General features: G+C 44.2%; 1 protein-coding gene across 1 annotated transcript in view; it reads right to left on the bottom strand.

Annotated features, from left to right (window-relative positions):
* Positions 1-753: 753 nt before the first annotated feature.
* LOC136131930 (centrosomal protein of 78 kDa-like) overlaps positions 754-18,109 on the bottom strand; it is a 127,585-nt gene continuing 110,229 nt past the window's right edge. The window contains 2 exon segments of the mRNA XM_065888671.1: positions 754-899; positions 5,643-5,759. Of these exon segments, the coding sequence (XP_065744743.1) occupies positions 754-899; positions 5,643-5,759 (263 nt within the window).

Below are 18,109 nucleotides of genomic sequence, written 5' to 3' on the forward strand. Positions count from 1 at the left end.
AAATTAGCTACAGACAGTGTCAGCTTCTCAGGTAGAGACTTCAGGGTCTTAGTGAGAGCATCAGCTTCTCAGGTAGGAACTGCATCAGGCCGTTAGTTAAAGACAGTGTCAAGGCCTTAATTAGGGAGAGTGTCAGGGCCTCAGAGAAAACTTGAGGACCTTAGTAAGAGACATTTCAGGCTGTTCATTAGGGACATCAACAGGCGTTAGTTATGGACAGGGTCAGGGTATTAGTGAAAGACAGCTCAGGCAATTAGGCACACAGTCAGGGCCTTGGTGGTTAAGGGCAGCGTCAGGGAGTAGTTGGGGAAAGAGTAAGGCCGTTAGGTAAAGACAGACTCAGGGCCTTAGTTAGAGACACTGTCAAGTTCTTCCTTAGGGACACTGTCATGGCCTCAGTTAGGGTCTTAGAGATAGTGTCAGAGACTTAGTTATGGACATCTTTAGGGCCTCAGTTAGACGTAATTTGAGGGCCTTAGTAAGAGACATTTTGGGTCGTTAGTGACATCGTCAGGACCTTAGTGACGTCTTCAGTACATCATTTATGGGCCGCATCAGGGCATTAATGAGGGACAGTTCATGTTATTAGGGAGCGTGTCAGGGCCTTAGTTAGGGACTATATCAGGGCCTTTGTTAGGGAAAGACTGAGGCCATTAGTTAAAGACAGACTCAAGGCCTTAGTTAGAGACGGCATCAGTCCTTAGTTAGGGAGAGTGTCAGGGCCTCAGTTGAGGGCCTTTGTTAAGGACAGCCTCAGGGCCTCAGGAACAGCATAAGGACCTTAGTTAAGGTCAGTGTCAAGGATTTAGTTAGAGACAGTTCAGGGCAATAGTTAGGGACATAATCAGGGCCTTTGTTAGGGACAGCCTCAGGCCTTAGAGACAGCATCAGGACATTAGCTAGGGGGAGAGAGAAATTCATAGTTAGGGAAAGCTCACGCCATTCTAGATAGCTCAGGGCCATAGTTAGTGTCAGGGTCAGGGCCTGGTACTGAAATCAAGCAGGGCCCTATGGGGCACCTAGGCATGAAAGCCTTTCCCATGTCTCCTGTTTCCTGTTTGTTGGGAATAGGCCCCAGGCTCCACGAACTTCCCTGAGTCTCATAGGGCAGATTCGAACAGTTGCTAATCAGGGAAGGGAGAGGATGCAGAGACAAGGGAGGAGCCGTCAGGAAACAATAGTGCAGCCTTGGTTCAGGATCCTGGTTCTGCCTCAGGGGATGTACCTAAGAGTATCTTTGGGCTCTTTACCAAACTAAAACTCCCACAAAATACAAGATTTTAGTGTGCTCCACTCCAGAGAAGCTCATCAAGAGACCATGTGAGGCCAGATTAAAGGGAGTTAAGGCCCTGTACACATACTAATCCTTAGGAACAAGTGTGTCCTTAAACCATTGCTGTAAAACTCCTCACCAGATCCTCCTGAATTGGGACACACAGTTTTTGAGGGCACGAGTTTTCTGTGTCCCCCTTTGGCTGCCAAATCAGTAAAGCTACTATTTTCTACTTCCTCCAAATATCTCTTTGAGATTCGATTCAGCACTGGTGCACAGAAGTCGAGCTTTTGATATCAAATTTAGTACCCAGTGTGGGGCTGACTTGGGGATGGCCTCTGTGGGTCCCCTGAGTTGATTGGACAGTCTGAGATTTTCTCCACGCCAGCCTCTTTCAAGTGAGTGTAAGGTTGGGGAATTCCTTTAGAGACCAGACCACCTGGGACTCTTGCCTGGAAAGGTGGAGTCCCAGTCATCCCAGCAGTTAGAATTCTGGGACAGGAGTAGATGTGGAAGAGGGACCACCTTAGCAGCTGCCAAGGCTGTCTTTGCCTTGAGGATGTTCCTCCGTTCCTCCTGCCTGGACTGGCCCGAATGTCCTTCTCCAAGGGATTATTTTGGGGAACCAGGAAAATAGAATTTGGAATTTTGCAACACCTCACCCAGCATGTGGTAACTCCCCTGGCATGCACTCTGAGGTCCTTTTAACCCTGTACATTTGGGGGAACCTTGGTTCCCATTTGTGTGACTTTTCATTCCAGGAAATCTCATTTGGAAGGTGCACCACTTGGACAGAGGTCACAGGCTAAGTTGAGACTTGGAAGCTGATTTCAGTCTTGTGCTGTTTGGTTTTGGGTTTCTGTCTGGTTTCTGGTTCCTTTGGTTTGAGGCTTCCGTTGGTGGTTAGGATTTTGTTTTGTTCTTAGTCCGCATGTGAGTGTTCCATGGTTCAAACATAAGAAGTGCTTCTTCGTCAGTTCCATCTGATAGCCAGTGGGCAAAATCCTGGCAGACTGGTCAACCTATAGTTGTAAACCTAAGACTAAGAAAAGAATGAAATTCTATTGTAATTTTATCTGGCCAATGTATGGATACATTCTTGAAAAATGAGGAATGGTGGTCTTTGAGTGGGAGCCTAAATGACTATACTATCCTTCAGCTAGAGTTATTTTGTCACAGGAAGAGAAAGACAAGAGAAGTTCCATATGTTCATGCATTTATGAAGCTACATAATAAACAAAGTGAGTAGCTAGGTAACAGACTGATGGTACAAAGAGAAAAGAAAGGTCACTTTGTACTAGAGCTGGTTGTGTCTGAATGTGGAAAAAAATAAGGGGCAACATAAGATGGTTACAGAAGGTGATGAACATTTGTGAAAAGGGAACACTGAGGAAAGAGTTGTGCATGATCAGGATTTTCTAAGATGGATTTTTTTGGAAGTGCGTTAGGGCAAGCCTGGATTTGGTTTTTCCCTCCAAAGTTTTTTTTTGGAATGCTGCTTTTGATAACAGCTTGTGAGTTCCTTTGCCTGTGTCTGTGATCTCTCTTTTTGTTTGAAATCTCTTTACTTTGATTTAGTGAATAAGTGTTGTTTGTCCAATTCTAACAGTTCTTTTGATCTCCAGCTAACTTTGAGATGCTTTAGAAGGCCCTTGAACCATCTCAGACAGAAATGTTTGATTAGTGTGTTAAATTATATGGAATTCCTAAAAATCTAGTATGTCCTGGTAAACGTTTATCAGTCATAATTCTAGTAACTTTTAAATGTTGCATGTAACAGCAATCATGGTTTCTTTTGTCATTTACAGTGTGATCCAAGGTTTAGCCATGACCTTTTCAGTCTTTATGTGATTTATAGATAGTTACTGTGTGCTCTAATACTCTTCAAAAGTGCTCCATCTTCAAGAAGATCTATGTGAAGGACATTTTGGCAAGCACAGGTCTCTGATAAATTTCATATCATAATGCCAAACTGGGTAAGAAATGAAAAATCTTAATGGAGAATCTGATGGCTTCATAAAAAGTTAACAAAAGGATTGGTTACTGAGTGAACTGGTGAATATGGTTATCATGTTTTTGTTTTTTTGTTACTTGCTTTGATCTGTGTTTTCCAGACACAGGGAAGTCCTTCCTCTCAAGCTACTTAGGACTTGGAGCAATTGGATAAATTACACCTCTGTATTGAAGTCTGTATTTATGAAAGTTACTGTGTTGGCTTCATTTTGCCCTGATGTTTAAGAGAAAAGAAAAGTCACCTAGTGAAGTTATCAGAATGTAATGACTCATGGTTTATCACTGTTTGCTTTAGGTCTATTGCTAAAAGCACATGTACAATGCTTGTGTGAGAGTTGGGTATGAATAATAAAATGTATGGCCTATATAAAGTGTTTTCTCATTAACATACCTCTGAGCATGTTCACGATACCTGATCAGTATTCCCCCAATGTGGATTAACTAGGCAAATATAAAGGAGGCCTAGCACTGAGGGACATGATCTACACCTGGGGCAAACAGCTGAACCATTCTGGCACTGAGGGATTGACATTTTGATCATCAATGCTTTCTATTGTAATCAAAAGTGAAAAAAAAAACCTCTTCATGTATCGAGGTGTGAGGAAGTCACTCTGGCTTATACCTGTTTTAACTTAAATTTTACTGAACAAAGGGGCCTGTTTTGTGGCCTATTGGATATGAATTGTACATCTGCTTTGACATTGAAGAGGGGAATGCATTTGACAGTCAAAAAGGAGTAACTATGGTTCAGACATCCAAGATAAACCTAAATGACCAATGTAGATGTGATTTAGATGCATTCCTGTATTTTTTGTTTGTTTGTTTTCCAAGTTTTTTTTTTTTTTTTTTTTTTTTTTTTGCTGTGGACCATTTTTTAAGCCTATTGAATTTGTTACAATATTGTTTCTGTTTCATGTTTTGGAGTTTAGGTCACGAGGCATATGGGATCTTAGCTCCCCGCCCAGGGATCAAATGGGCACCCCCTGCATTGGAAGGCGAAGTCTTAACCACTGGACCACCAGGGATGTTCCCGCATTCCTGTATTGTTCAACTTGGATTTCTGAGCTATATTAGACTCGGGATACCACCAGCCATGCTCAAAACAATGTCTGCTGATAGCTGCAACCGTATGTTTTCAAGGACTCCTGTCTTAACTATTAAATTTCAAACAATGATGTTAGATCAGATACTAATAGAAAGATGAGACAAATGTGGAGTGGTCAATAGCTCCCGTTATGGATACGTCAATACTACATCAAAAGTTAAAACCTACTTAGGTAGAATTAGACAACTGGCTACAAAGTCTCTCTGAAGTGTCAGTTCCAGACCACGTTTCAGACATATTCTCCTGAATTCCTAAGGGAATGAGATCTATTTTTACTATTAAAGTTTCAGTTGTTACCCCTCCTATTTTAACTGGATTGGTTGCACCAAAATGGGGGACCAAGGGACTGAGATCTTAATCATACGAGTCTCAGGTATAGAACTTGGATCTCAAATATTCCTAACTTGGTATCCATTTCCCTAGATTTAGGCAAGACTGCACCCCATTTCAGCAGGAAGTAGGCAGAATGGTCATCACCCTGTTCCCTGAAAGATGTGGGGAAAGATAAAAGTGAGGTGTTGATTAAGACCGAGTCCCCTAAAAACCGAGTTCCTGTGCCAAGTTTATGATTAATGTCTCAATCTGAAATGATGATTCCTTTTCTTGTCAAAAATCTGTTCTCCTCAAAATTGAGGAGTATCCAGAAGAGGATGAGTGAAACTGAGAGGGACTTTGTGGTCTCCTGGGCACAGAAGCCTTTCTGTGAGTCTCCTAACTTGTTTTTAGAGAATAGACTAGAGAATCCAGGGCCTTCCCTGAGTTCCAAAGGGCAAATTCGAACAGTTGATAATCAGAGAAGTGAGAAGATGCAGAGACAGGGAGGAACAGTCAAGAAACAATAGTGTGATGTACTTAGGGGGGACCTTGAAGATGGCGGAAGAGTAAGACGCGGAGATCGCCTTCCTCCCCACGGATACACCAGAAATACATCCACACGTGGAACAACTCCTACAGAACTCCTACTGAAGGCTGGCAGAAGACCTCAGACCTCCCAAAAGGCAAGAAACTCCCCACGTAACTGGGTAGGGCAAAAGAAAAAACAGAGACAAAAGAATAAGGACGGCACCGGCACCAGTGGGAGGGAGCTGTGAAGGAGGAAAAGTTTCCACACACTAGGAAGCCCCTCCACGGGCGGAGACTGCGGGAGGCAGAGGGGGGAGTTTCGGGACCGCGGAGTAGTGCACAGCGACGGGTGCGGAGGGCAAAGCGGGGAGATTCCTGCACAGACGATCGGTGCCGACCAGCACTCACCAACCCGAGAGGCTTGCTGCTCACCCACCGGGGCGGGCGGGGCTGCGAGCTGAGGCTCGGGTTTTCGTTTTGGATGGAGCTCAGGGAGAGGACTGGGGTTGGCGGCTTGAACATAGCCTGAAGGGGTTAGTGCACCACGACTAGCCCGGAGGGAGTTCGGGGAAAAGCCTGCACCGGCCGAAGAGGCAAGAGACTTTTTCTTCCCTCTTTGTTTCCTGGTGCGCGAGGAGAGGGGTTTAAGAGCGCTGCTTAAAGGAACTCCAGAGACGGGCGCGAGCCGCGGCTAAAAGCGCGAACCCCAGAGACGGGCGCGAGCCGCGGCTGAGGGCGCGAGCCCCCGAGACGGGCGCGAGCCGCGGCTGAAAGCGCAAACCCCAGAGACGGGCGCGAGCCGCGGCTAAAACCGCGGACCCCAGAGATGGGCGGGAGACGCTAAGGCTGCTGCTGCCGCCACCAAGGGGCCTGTGTGCGAGCACAGGTCACTCTCCACACCCCTCTTCCGCGGAGCCTGTGCAGCCCGCCACTGCCAGGTTCCCGGGATCCAGGGACAACTTCCCCGGGACAGCGCACGGCGGGCCTCAGACTGGTGCAACGTCACGCCGGCCTCTGCCGCAACGTCATGCTGCCTCTGCCGCCGCAGGCCGGCCCCGCACGCAGTGCCCCTCCTTCCCCCATCCCCCAACCCCCGGCCTGAGTGAGCCGGAGGCCCCGAATCAGCGGCTCCTTTAACCCCGTCCTGTCTGAGCAAAAAAACAGACGCCCTCCAGCGACCTACACGCAGAGGCAGGGCCAAATCCAAAGCTGAGCTCCTGTGAGCTGTGAGAACAAAGAAGAGAAAGGGAAATCTCTCCCAGCAGCCACAGAAGCAGCGGATTAAAGCTCCACAATCAACTTGATATACCCTGCATCTGTGGAATACCTGAATAGACAAGGAATGATCCCAAATTGAAGAGGTGGAATTTAGGAGCGAAATCTATGATTTTTTTCCCTTTTCCTCTTTTTGTGAAGGTGTACGTGTATGCTCCTGTGTGACATCTAGTCTGTATACTCTAGCTTCCACCATTTGTCCTAGGGCTCTATCCGTCCATGACTTTTTTTTAAAAATTCTTTTTCTTAATAATTAAGTTTAATTGTAATAACTTTATTATACTTTACCTTCGTTCTTTCTTTCTTTCCTTCCTTCCCTCCCTCCTTTAGACAACGAATCACCCCAAATTGAGGAGGTGGTCTCAGGGAGCAGGATTTATGATTTTTCCCCCTTTACCTCTTTTTGTGAAGGTGTATGTGTATGCTTCTGTGTAAGATTTTCTCTGTATAGCTTTGCTTCCAACATTTGTCCTAAGGTTCTATCCGTCCCTTTTTTTTTTTCTAAATATTTTTTAATTCAATAACTATATTATACTTTATTTTATTTTTACTGTATCATCTTTCTTTCTGTCTTTTTTTCCTTCTTTCCCTCCTTCCTTCCTTCCTCCCTCCCTCCCTCCCTCCCTCCTTTCTTTCCTTCTTTGCTTCTTTCTTCCTTCCTTCCTTTCCTCCTTTCCTTCTTTCTTTCCTCATACTTCTACTAATTCTCTCTACTTTTTCTCCCTTTTATTCTGAGCCGTGTGGATGAAAGGCTCTTGGTGCTCCAGCCAGGAGTCAGGGCTCTGCCTCTGAGGTAGGAGAGCCAACTTCAGGTCACTGGTCAACAAGAGACCTCCCAGCTCCACATAATATTAAACGGCGGAAATCTCCCAGAGACCTCCATCTTAACACCAGCACCCAGCTTCACTCAACGACCAGCAAGCCACAGTGCTGGACAACCTATGCCAAACAACTAGCAAAACAGGAACACAACCCCACCCATTAGCAGAGAGGCTGCCTAAAATCATAATAAGGCCACAGACACCCCAAAACACACCACCAGACGTGAACCTGCCCACTAGAGAGACAAGATCCAGCCTCATCCAGCACAACACAGGCACTAGTCCCCTCCACCAGGAAGCCTACACAACCCACTGAAACAACCTTAGCCACTGGAGACAGACATCAAAAACAACGGGAACTACGAACCTGCAGCCTGCAAAAAGGAGACCCCAAACACAGTAAGATAAGCAAAATGAGAAGACAGAAAAACACACAGCAGATGAAGGAGCAAGATAAAAACCCACCAGACCTAACAAATGAAGAGGAAATAGGCAATCTACCTGAAAAAGAATTCAGAATAATGATAGTAAGGATGATCCGAAATCTTGGAAGTAGAATGGACAAAATGCAAGAAACAGTTAACAAGGACCTACAAGAACTAAAGATGAAACAAGCAACGATGAACAATGCAATAAATGAAATTAAAATCACTCTAGATAGGATCAATAGCAGAATAACTGAGGCAGAAGAACGGATAAGTGACCTGGAAGATAAAGTAGTGGAAATAACTACTGCAGAGCAGAATAAAGAAAAAAGAATGAAAAGAACTGAGGACAGTCTCAGAGACCTCTGGGACAACATGAAACGCACCAACATTCGAATTATAGGGGTTCCAGAAGAAGAAGAAAGAAAGAAAGGGACTGAGAAAATATTTGAAGAGATTATAGTTGAAAACTTCCCTAATATGGGAAAGGAAATAGTTAATCAAGTCCAGGAAGCACAGAGGGTCCCATACAGGATAAATACAAGGAGAAACACGCCAAGACACATATTAATCAAACTGTCAAAAATTAAATACAAAGAAAGCATATTAAAAGCAGCAAGGGAAAAACAACAAATAACACACAAGGGAATCCCCATAAGGTTAACAGCTGATCTCTCAGCAGAAACCCTACAAGCCAGAAGGGAGTGGCAGGACATACTGAAAGTGATGAAGGAGAATAGCCTGAAACCAAGACTACTCTACCCAGCAAGGATCTCATTCACATTTGATGGAGAAATTAAAACCTTTACAGACAAGCAAAAGCTGAGAGAGTTGAGCTCCACCAAACCAGCTTTACAACAAATGCTAAAGGAACTTCTCTAGACACGAAACACAAGAGAAGGAAATGACCTATAGTAACGAACCCAAAACAATATATAAAATGGAAATAGGAACATACATATCGATAATTACCTTAAATGTAAATGGACTAATTGCTCCCACCAAAAGACACAGATTGGCTGAATGGATACAAAAACAAGACCCTTATATATGCTGTCTACAAGAGACCCACTTCAGAACTAGAGACACATACAGACTGAAAGTAAGGGGATGGAAAAAGATATTCCATGCAAATGGAAACCAAAAGAAAGCTGGAGTAGCAATTCTCATATCAGACAAAATAGACTTTAAAATAAGGACTATTAAAAGGGACAAAGAAGGACACTACATAATGATCAAGGGATCGATCCAAGAAGAAGATATAACAATTGTAAATATTTATGCACCCAACATAGGAGCACCTCAATACATAAGGCAAATACTAACAACCATAAAAGGGGAGATCAACAGTAACACATTCATAGTAGGGGACTTTAACACCCCACTTTCACCCATGGACAGATCATCCAAAATGAAAATAAATAAGGAAACACAAGCTTTAAATGATACATTAAACAAGATGGACTTAATTGATATTTATAGGACACTCCATCCAAAAACAACAGAATACACATTTTTCTCAAGTGCTCATGGAACATTCTCCAGGATAGATCATATCTTGGGTCACAAATCAAGCCTTGGTAAATTTAAGAAAACTGAAATTGTATCAAGTATCTTTTCCGACCACAACGCCATGAGACTAGATATCAATTACAGGAAAAGATCTGTAAAAAATACAAACACATGGAGGCTAAACAATACACTACTTAATAATGAAGTGATCACTGAAGAAATCAAAGAGGAAATAAAAAAATACCTAGAAACAAATGACAATGGAGACACAACGACCCAAAACCTATGGGATGCAGCAAAAGCAGTTCTAAGGGGGAAGTTTATAGCAATACAAGCCCACCTTAAGAAGCAGGAAACATCTCGAATAAACAACCTAACCTTGCACCTCAAGCAATTAGAGAAAGAAGAACAAAAAAACCCCAAAGCTAGCAGAAGGAAAGAAATCATAAAAATCAGATCAGAAATAAATGAAAAAGAAATGAAGGAAACGATAGCAAAGATCAATAAAACTAAAAGCTGGTTCTTTGAGAAGATAAACAAAATAGATAAACCACTAGCCAGACTCATCAAGAAAATAAGGGAGAAGACTCAAATCAATAGAATTAGAAATGAAAAAGGAGAAGTAACAACTGACACTGCAGAAATAAAAAAAATCATGAGAGATTACTACAAGCAACTCTATGCCAATAAAATGAGCAATCTGGAAGAAATGGACAAATTCTTAGAAATGCACAACCTGCCAAGACTGAATCAGGAAGAAATAGAAAATATGAACAGACCAATCACAAGCACTGAAATTGAAACTGTGATTAAAAACCTTCCAACAAACAAAAGCCCAGGACCAGATGGCTTCACAGGTGAATTCTATCAAACGTTTAGAGAAGAGCTAACACCTATCCTTCTCAAACTCTTCCAAAATATAGCAGAGGGAGGAACACTCCCAAATTCCTTCTACGAAGCCACCATCACCTTGATACCAAAACCAGACAAGGATGTCACAAAGAAAGAAAACTACAGGCCAATATCACTGATGAACATAGATGCAAAAATCCTCAACAAAATACTAGCAAACAGAATCCAACAGCACATTAAAAGGATCATACACCATGATCAAGTGGGGTTTATTCCAGGAATGCAAGGATTCTTCAATATACGCAAATCTATCAATGTGATAAACCATATTAACAAATTGAAGGAGAAAAACCATATGATCATCTCAATAGATGCAGAGAAAGCTTTCGACAAAATTCAACACCCATTTATGATAAAAACCCTCCAGAAAGTAGGCATAGAGGGAACTTTCCTAAACATAATAAAAGCCATATATGACAAGCCCACAGCAAACATCATCCTCAATGGTGAAAAACTGAAAGCATTTCCACTAAGATCAGGAACAAGACAAGGTTGCCCACTCTCACCACTCTTATTCAACATAGTTTTGGAAGTTTTAGCCACAGCAATCAGAGAAGAAAAGGAAATAAAAGGAATCCAAATCGGAAAAGAAGAAGTAAAGCTGTCACTGTTTGCAGATGACATGATACTATACATAGAGAATCCTAAAGATGCTACCAGAAAACTACTAGAGCTAATCAATGAATTTGGTAAAGTAGCAGGATACAAAATTAATGCACAGAAATCTCTGGCATTCCTATATACTAATGATGAAAAATCTGAAAGTGAAATCAAGAAAACACTCCCATTTACCATTGCAACAAAAAGAATAAAATATCTAGGAATAAACCTACCTAAGGATACGAAAGACCTGTATGCAGAAAATTATAAGACACTGATGAAAGAAATTAAAGATGATACAAATAGATGGAGAGATATACCATGTTCTTGGATGGGAAGAATCAACATTGTGAAAATGACTCTACTACCCAAAGCAATCTACAGATTCAATGCAATCCCTATCAAACTACCACTGGCATTTTTCACAGAACTAGAACAAAAAATTTCGCAATTTGTATGGAAACACAAAAGACCCCGAATAGCCAAAGCAATCTTGAGAACGAAAAAAGGAGCTGGAGGAATCAGGCTCCCTGACTTCAGACTATACTACAAAGCAACAGTAATCAAGACAGTATGGTACTGGCACAAAAACAGAAAGATAGATCAGTGGAACAGGATAGAAAGCCCAGAGATAAACCCACGCACATATGGACACCTTATCTTTGATAAAGGAGGCAGGAATGTACAGTGGAGAAAGGACAGCCTCTTCAATAAATGGTGCTGGGAAAACTGGACAGGTACATGTAAAAGTATGAGATTAGATCACTCCCTAACACCATACACCAAAATAAGCTCAAAATGGATTAAACACCTAAATGTAAGGCCAGAAACCATCAAACTCTTAGAGGAAAACATAGGAAGAACACTCTATGACATAAATCACAGCAAGATCCTTTCTGACCCACCTCCTAGAGTAATGGAAATAAAAACAAAAATAAACAAATGGGACCTAATGAAACTTCAAAGCTTTTGCACAGCAAAGGAGACCATAACCAAGACCAAAAGACAACCCTCAGAATGGGAGAAAACATTTGCAAATGAAGCAACTGACAAAGGATTAATCTCCAAAATTTACAAGCAGCTCATGCAGCTCAATAACAAAAAAACAAACAACCCCATCCAAAAATGGGCAGAAGACCTAAATAGACATTTCTCCAAAGAAGATATACAGAATGCCAACAAACACATGAAAGAATGCTCAACATCATTAATCATTAGAGAAATGCAAATCAAAACTACAATGAGATATCATCTCACACCAGTCAGAATGGCCATCATCAAAAAATCAAGAAACAATAAATGCTGGAGAGGGTGTGGAGAAAAGGGGACACTCTTGCAGTGCTGGTGGGAATGTGAATTGGTTCAGCCACTGTGGAGAACAGTATGGAGGTTCCTTAAAAAACTACAAATAGAATTACCATATGACCCAGCAATCCCACTACTTGGCATATACCCTGAGAAAACCAAAATTCAAAGAGAGTCATGTACCAAAATGTTCATTGCAGCTCTATTTACAATAGCCAGGACATGGAAACAACCTAAGCGCCCATCATCGGATGAATGGATAAAGAAGATGTGGCACATATACACAATGGAATATTACTCAGCCTTAAAAAGAAATGAAATTGAGCTATTTGTAATGAGATGGATAGACCTAGAATCTGTCATACAGAGTGAAGTAAGTCAGAAAGAAAAAGACAAATACCGTATGCTAACACATATATATGGAATTTAAGGGAAAAAAATGTCATGAAGAACCTAGGGGTAAGATAGGAATAAAGACGCAGACCTACTGGAGAACGGACTTAAGGATATGGGGAGGGGGAAGGGTGAGTTTTGACAGGGCGAGAGAGAGTCATGGACATATACACACTAACAAACGTAGTAAGGTAGATAGTTGGGGGGAAGCAGCCGCAAGGCACAGGGATATTAGCTCGGTGCTTTGTGACAGCCTGGAAGGGTGGGATGGGGAGAGTGGGAGGGAGGGAGACGCAAGAGGGAAGACATATGGGAACATATGTATATGTATAGCTGATTCACTTTGTTGTAAAGCAGAAACTAACACACCATTGTAAAGCAATTATACCCCAATAAAGATGTTTAAAAAAAAAAAAAAAAAAAGAAACAATAGTGCGGCCTTGAGGCAGGGTCCTGGTTCTGCCTCAAGGGATACACATAACAATATCTTTGAGATCCTTAAAGAACTAAAACCCTCAACAAATGGAAGATGTTAACATTCTTCAGTCCTGAGGAACTCATCAAGAAACCACCTGAGACCAGATTAAAGGAGTGCAGGCCCTGCATACACACTGATCCTTATCAGCAAGCACACCCTTGATCCATCGCTATAAAATACCAAATTCTCCCGCATTGGGACACACAGCTGTTGAGGACACAAGCCTGCTGTGTCCTGCATTGGCTGGCAGAGTGATAAAACTAATCTTTTGTATTTTTCCAAAACACTGTTCTTGAGATTTGATTCAGAACTGGTGCAGAGAGGCTGATTATTCAGTGTCAGTTAGGTACAGATTCAGGCAGTTAGCTAGAAACAGTGTCAGGTCTATAGTTATGGAAAGCCTCAGGGAATTAGGGAGGGACAGACCAAGATATTACAGACAGCATCAGATCCTGATTTAGGGAGAGTGTCAGGGCATGACATAGGACCAGCATCAGGACTGTAGTTAGGATCAGTGTCACGGTCTTAGTTAAAGTTATTGCCAGGACCTGAGTTAGGAAAAGTGTCAGGGCCTGACTTAGGGACAGCTTCAGGGCCTTAGTTAGGGACAGAGTCAAGATCTGACTTAGGGACAACGTCAGGGCCTGAGTGAGGCCTAGCATCAGGGTCTTAGCTAGGATCAGCATCAGGGCCTTAGTTAAAGACATTGTCAGGGCCTGAGTTAGGTACAGCAACAGGGCTTCAAAGGGACAGCCTCAGGGACACACTTTGGGATGGCAGCAGGACTTTAGTAGGGACAGTATCGGGACCGTGGTAAGAGATGGATCAAATTATTAGCTCAGGATAGTGTCAAGCATATTACTTATTGACGGCAGCAAGGCTGATGTTAGGGACAGCTACAGGGCCTTGGTTAGGGACAGCGTCAGAACCTGAGTTAGACCAAACATCAGGGCCTAGGGTAAGACTAGGGTCAGGGCCTTTGTTAGGGACAGTGTCAAGGCCAGGCTTAGGCCTAGCCTGAGGGCCTGAGTTAGGCTGAGCTTCAGGGCCTTAGTTAGGGACAGCCTCAGGGCCTCACTTAGGGACAGTGTCAGGGCTTACCTAGGGACTGTCAGTACGTTGGTAAGAGATAGGTAAGGATATCAGCTCAGGATACTGTCAGGACTTTAGTTATTGAGAGCATCAGGGCCTTAGTTAGGGACAGTGTCAGGGTGTTACTTATGACAAGCGTCAGAGTCTTTGTTAGGTACAGTGTCAGGGCCTGAGTTAGGAGTAGTGTCAGGGCCTTAGTTAGGGACAGCATCAGGGCTTTAGTTAGCATAAGAGACAAGACTTTAGCTAGGGACAGGTTAAGGTTAATGTCTAGGGATAGTGTCAGGAAATGAGCTTGGGATAGTATCAAACCTTGTTACGGAAAGTATCAGGGCCTTACTTAGGAGCAGTGTCAGGGCTTCAGGTAGGGACTGTCAGATCCTGACTTAGGGAGAGCTACAGGGCCTGAGTAAGACCTAGCGTCAGGGCCTTAGCTAAGGACAGTGTCAGGACATGACTTAGGAAGAGCATCAGGGTCTCAAAGACATTTTGAGGGTCTGAGTTAGGTACAGCATCTGGGCCTGAGTTAAGGAAAGCCTACGGCTTCACTTAGGGAGAGTGTCAGGGCTGACATAGGGACAAAGTTAGGACCTTGGTTAGAGATAGATCAGGATATTAGCTCAGGATAGTGTCCGGACTTTAGTTATTGACGGCAGCAGGGCCTATATTAGGGACAGCTTCCGGGCCTTAGTTAGAGACAGTGTCAGGGCCTTAGTTAGGATTAGTCAGGGACTTAGTTAGAGACAGCATTAGGGCTGGGTTAGGAAAAGAGACCAGACATTAGCTAGGGACAGGGTCAGATTACATTCTAGGCATAGTGTAAGGAAATGACCTAGGGATAGTGTCAAGACCTTAGTTATTGAGAGCATCAGGGTCTTATTTAGGACCAGCGTCACGGCTTCAGGCAAGGACAGCATCAGAGCCTGAGTTAAGGATAGCATCAGGGCCTTACTTAGGGAAAATGTCAGGGCCTGAGTGAGGGGTACACTCAGGGATTGAGTTAAAAGCAGTGTTGGGGCCTTAGTTAGGGACAGTGGCAGGGCATGACTTAGGAAGAGCATCAGGGTCTCAAAGACATTTTGAGGGTCTGAGTTAGGTGCAGCATCTGGGCCTGAGTTAGGGACAGACTCAAGTCTACATGTAGGGACAGAATCAGGGCTTACATAGGGACAGTGTCAGGACCTTGGTAAGAGATGGGTCAGGATATTAGCTCAGGAGAGTTTCAGGATGGTGGTTATTGAAGGCAGCAAGGCTGATGTTAGGGACAGCTTCAGGGCCTTAGTTAGGGCCAATGTCAGGGCCTGAAATAGGCCTAAATCCACGGCTTGACTTAGACCTAGCCCTAGGACATGAGTTAAGACTAGCATAGGGCCCTTTTTAGGGGCAGTGCCAGGGTCTGAGTCAGACGTAGCTTCAGGGCTTGAGTTAGACCTAGCGTCTGGGCCTGAGTTAGGTCTAGCTTCAGGACCTTAGTTAGAGATAGTTTCCAGACCTTAGTTAGGACTAGCATCAGGGCCTTTATTAGGGACAATGTCAGGACTAGAGTTAGGGCTAATGTGAGGGACTTAGTTAGTGACAGCCTCAGGGCTTACTTACAGAGAGTGTCAGGGCCTTGGTAACAGAGGCACCAGGACATTACCTATGGATAGTGTTGGGATTTAGTTATTGACGGCAGGAGGTCCTAGGTTAGGGACAGAGTGGGATCTGAGTTAGGACTTGCATCAGGGCCTGAATTAGGACTAGCTTGAAGGCTGTAGTTAGGGACAGTGTAAAGGCCTGAGTTAGGACTTGTGTCAGGGCCTTCGTTAGGGACAGCACTAGGGCTTTATATAACATAAGAGGCAGGAAATTAGCTAGGGACCGTGTCAGGTTAAGGGCTAGGGATAGTGTCAGGAAATGAGGTAGGGATAGCAAGAAGACCTTAGTTATTGAGAGCATCAGGCCCTTATTGAGCACCAGCATCAGTGCCTTATTCCGGACCAGTGTCAGGGCTTCAGGTAGGGAGAGCGTCAGAGCCTGACATAGGGAGAGCGGCAAGGCCTGAGTGAGGCGCAGTGTCAGGGCCTTAGCTAGGGACAGATCAGGTCACGACAGGAGCAGCATCAGGGCCTTTGTAGGACCAGCTTTACAGTCTTACTTCAAGACATTATCAGGGCCTGAGTTACTCACAGCGTCAGGGCCTCAGTTAGGGATATTTTCAGGGCCTGGGTCAGGGACAGCTTCAGGACCTTATTTAGAGACAGAGTCAGGGCTGACTTAGGGACAGTGTGAGGACTTTGATTAGAGATGGGTCAGGATATTAGCTCAGGATAGTGTCAGGACTTTAGTTATTGCCAGCAGCAGTGTCTATATTAGGGACAGCTTCCGAGCCTTAGTTAGAGAAAGTGTCACAGTCTTAGGACTAACCAGGGCCTTAGTTAGGCAGAGCAATAGGGTATCAGTTAGGATAAAAGGCAGGACATTAGCTAGGGAGAGGGTGAGGTTAAAATCTATAGACAGTGTCAGGAAATGACCTAAGGATAGTGTCAAGACCTTACTGAGAGTATCAGGACCCTATTTAGGACCAGCGTCAGGGCTTCAGGTAGGGACAGCATCAGAGCTTGACTTAGAGAGAGTGACAGGGCCTGAGTGAGGCCAAGCATCAGGGACTTAGTTAGTGACAGTATCAGGGCATGACTTAGGAGCAGCATCAGGGCCTTCGTAGGATCAGCGTTAGGTTCTTAGGATAAGAGGCAGGACATTAGCTAGGGACAGAGCCAGGTTACGGGCTAGGGATAGTGTGAAGACCTTAGTTATTGAGAGCATCAGGGCCTTATATAGGAACAGCGTCAGGGCCTTATACAGGACCAGTGTCATAGCTTGATGTAGGCACAGCATCAGAGCCTGACTGAGGTACAGCGACAGGGAATACCTGAGAACTCTCGTTAGCACCTGAGTTAGGGACAGTGTCAGGGCATGACTTAGGAGGAGCATAAGGGCCTCGTTAGGATCAGCATCAGGGTCTTTGTTAAAGACATTCTCAGGGCCTTTCGTAGGGACAGCCTCTGGCCCTCGCTTATGGACAGCATCAGGGCTTACTTAGGAACAGTTTCAGGACCTTGGTAAGAGATGGGTCAGGAAATTAGCTCAGGGTAGTGTCAGGACTTTAGATGTTGACAGCAGCAGGGCCTTAGTTAGGACTAGCCTCAGGGCCTTTGTTAAGTACAGTTTCACAGCCTGAGGTAGGAGTAGTATCAGGGCCTTAGTAAGGGACAGTGTCAGGAACTGAGTTAGGTGTGGTGTCAGGGCATTAGTTACAGACAGTGTCAGGGCCTGACTTAGGACGAACATCTAGGAATTAGGTAGGGACAGTGTCACAGCCTTGAGACTAATATGTGGGCCTCAGTTAAGGACAGATTCAGGGCTATAGTTAGCATAAGAGACACGACTTTAGCTAGGGTAAAGTCTACGGATTATGTCAGGGAATGATGTAGGGATAGTGTCAAGACCTTAGTTACTGAGAGTATCAGGGTCTTATTTACAACCAGTGTCAGGGCTTCAGGTAGGGACAGCATCAGAGCCTGACTTAGTGAGAGAGACAGGGCCTGAGTGAGGCCTCTCATCCAGTCCTTTGCTGGGGACACTGTCAGGGCACGACTTAGGTCAGCAGCAGGGCCTTTTGTGGATCAGCATTAGGGTTTTAGTTAAAGACATGATCAGGGCCCGAGTTAGGCAGAGCATCAAGCCCTCAGTTAGGGATAGCTTCAGGGTCTGAGTTAGGGTCAGCCTCATGTCCTGAATTAGGGACAGTGACAGGGCTTTCTTAGGGACAGTGTCAGGGCCCAGGTTAGAGATGGTCAGGATATAAGCTCAGGATATTGTCAGGACTTTATATATTGAATGCAACACGGCTTTAGTTAGACACAGTGTCAGGACCTGAGTTAGGGCTAGCATCAAAGCCTTTGTTAGGTACAGTGTCAGAAACTGAATTAGGTGTAGAGTCAGGGCCTTAGTTACGGACAGTGTCAGAGCCTGGGTTAGGAGTAGTGTCAAGGCCTTAGTTAGGGCCAGTTTCAGGGCCTG

Source organism: Phocoena phocoena, chromosome 12 (assembly GCF_963924675.1).
Source record: "Phocoena phocoena chromosome 12, mPhoPho1.1, whole genome shotgun sequence".
Classification (NCBI taxonomy): domain Eukaryota; kingdom Metazoa; phylum Chordata; class Mammalia; order Artiodactyla; family Phocoenidae; genus Phocoena; species Phocoena phocoena.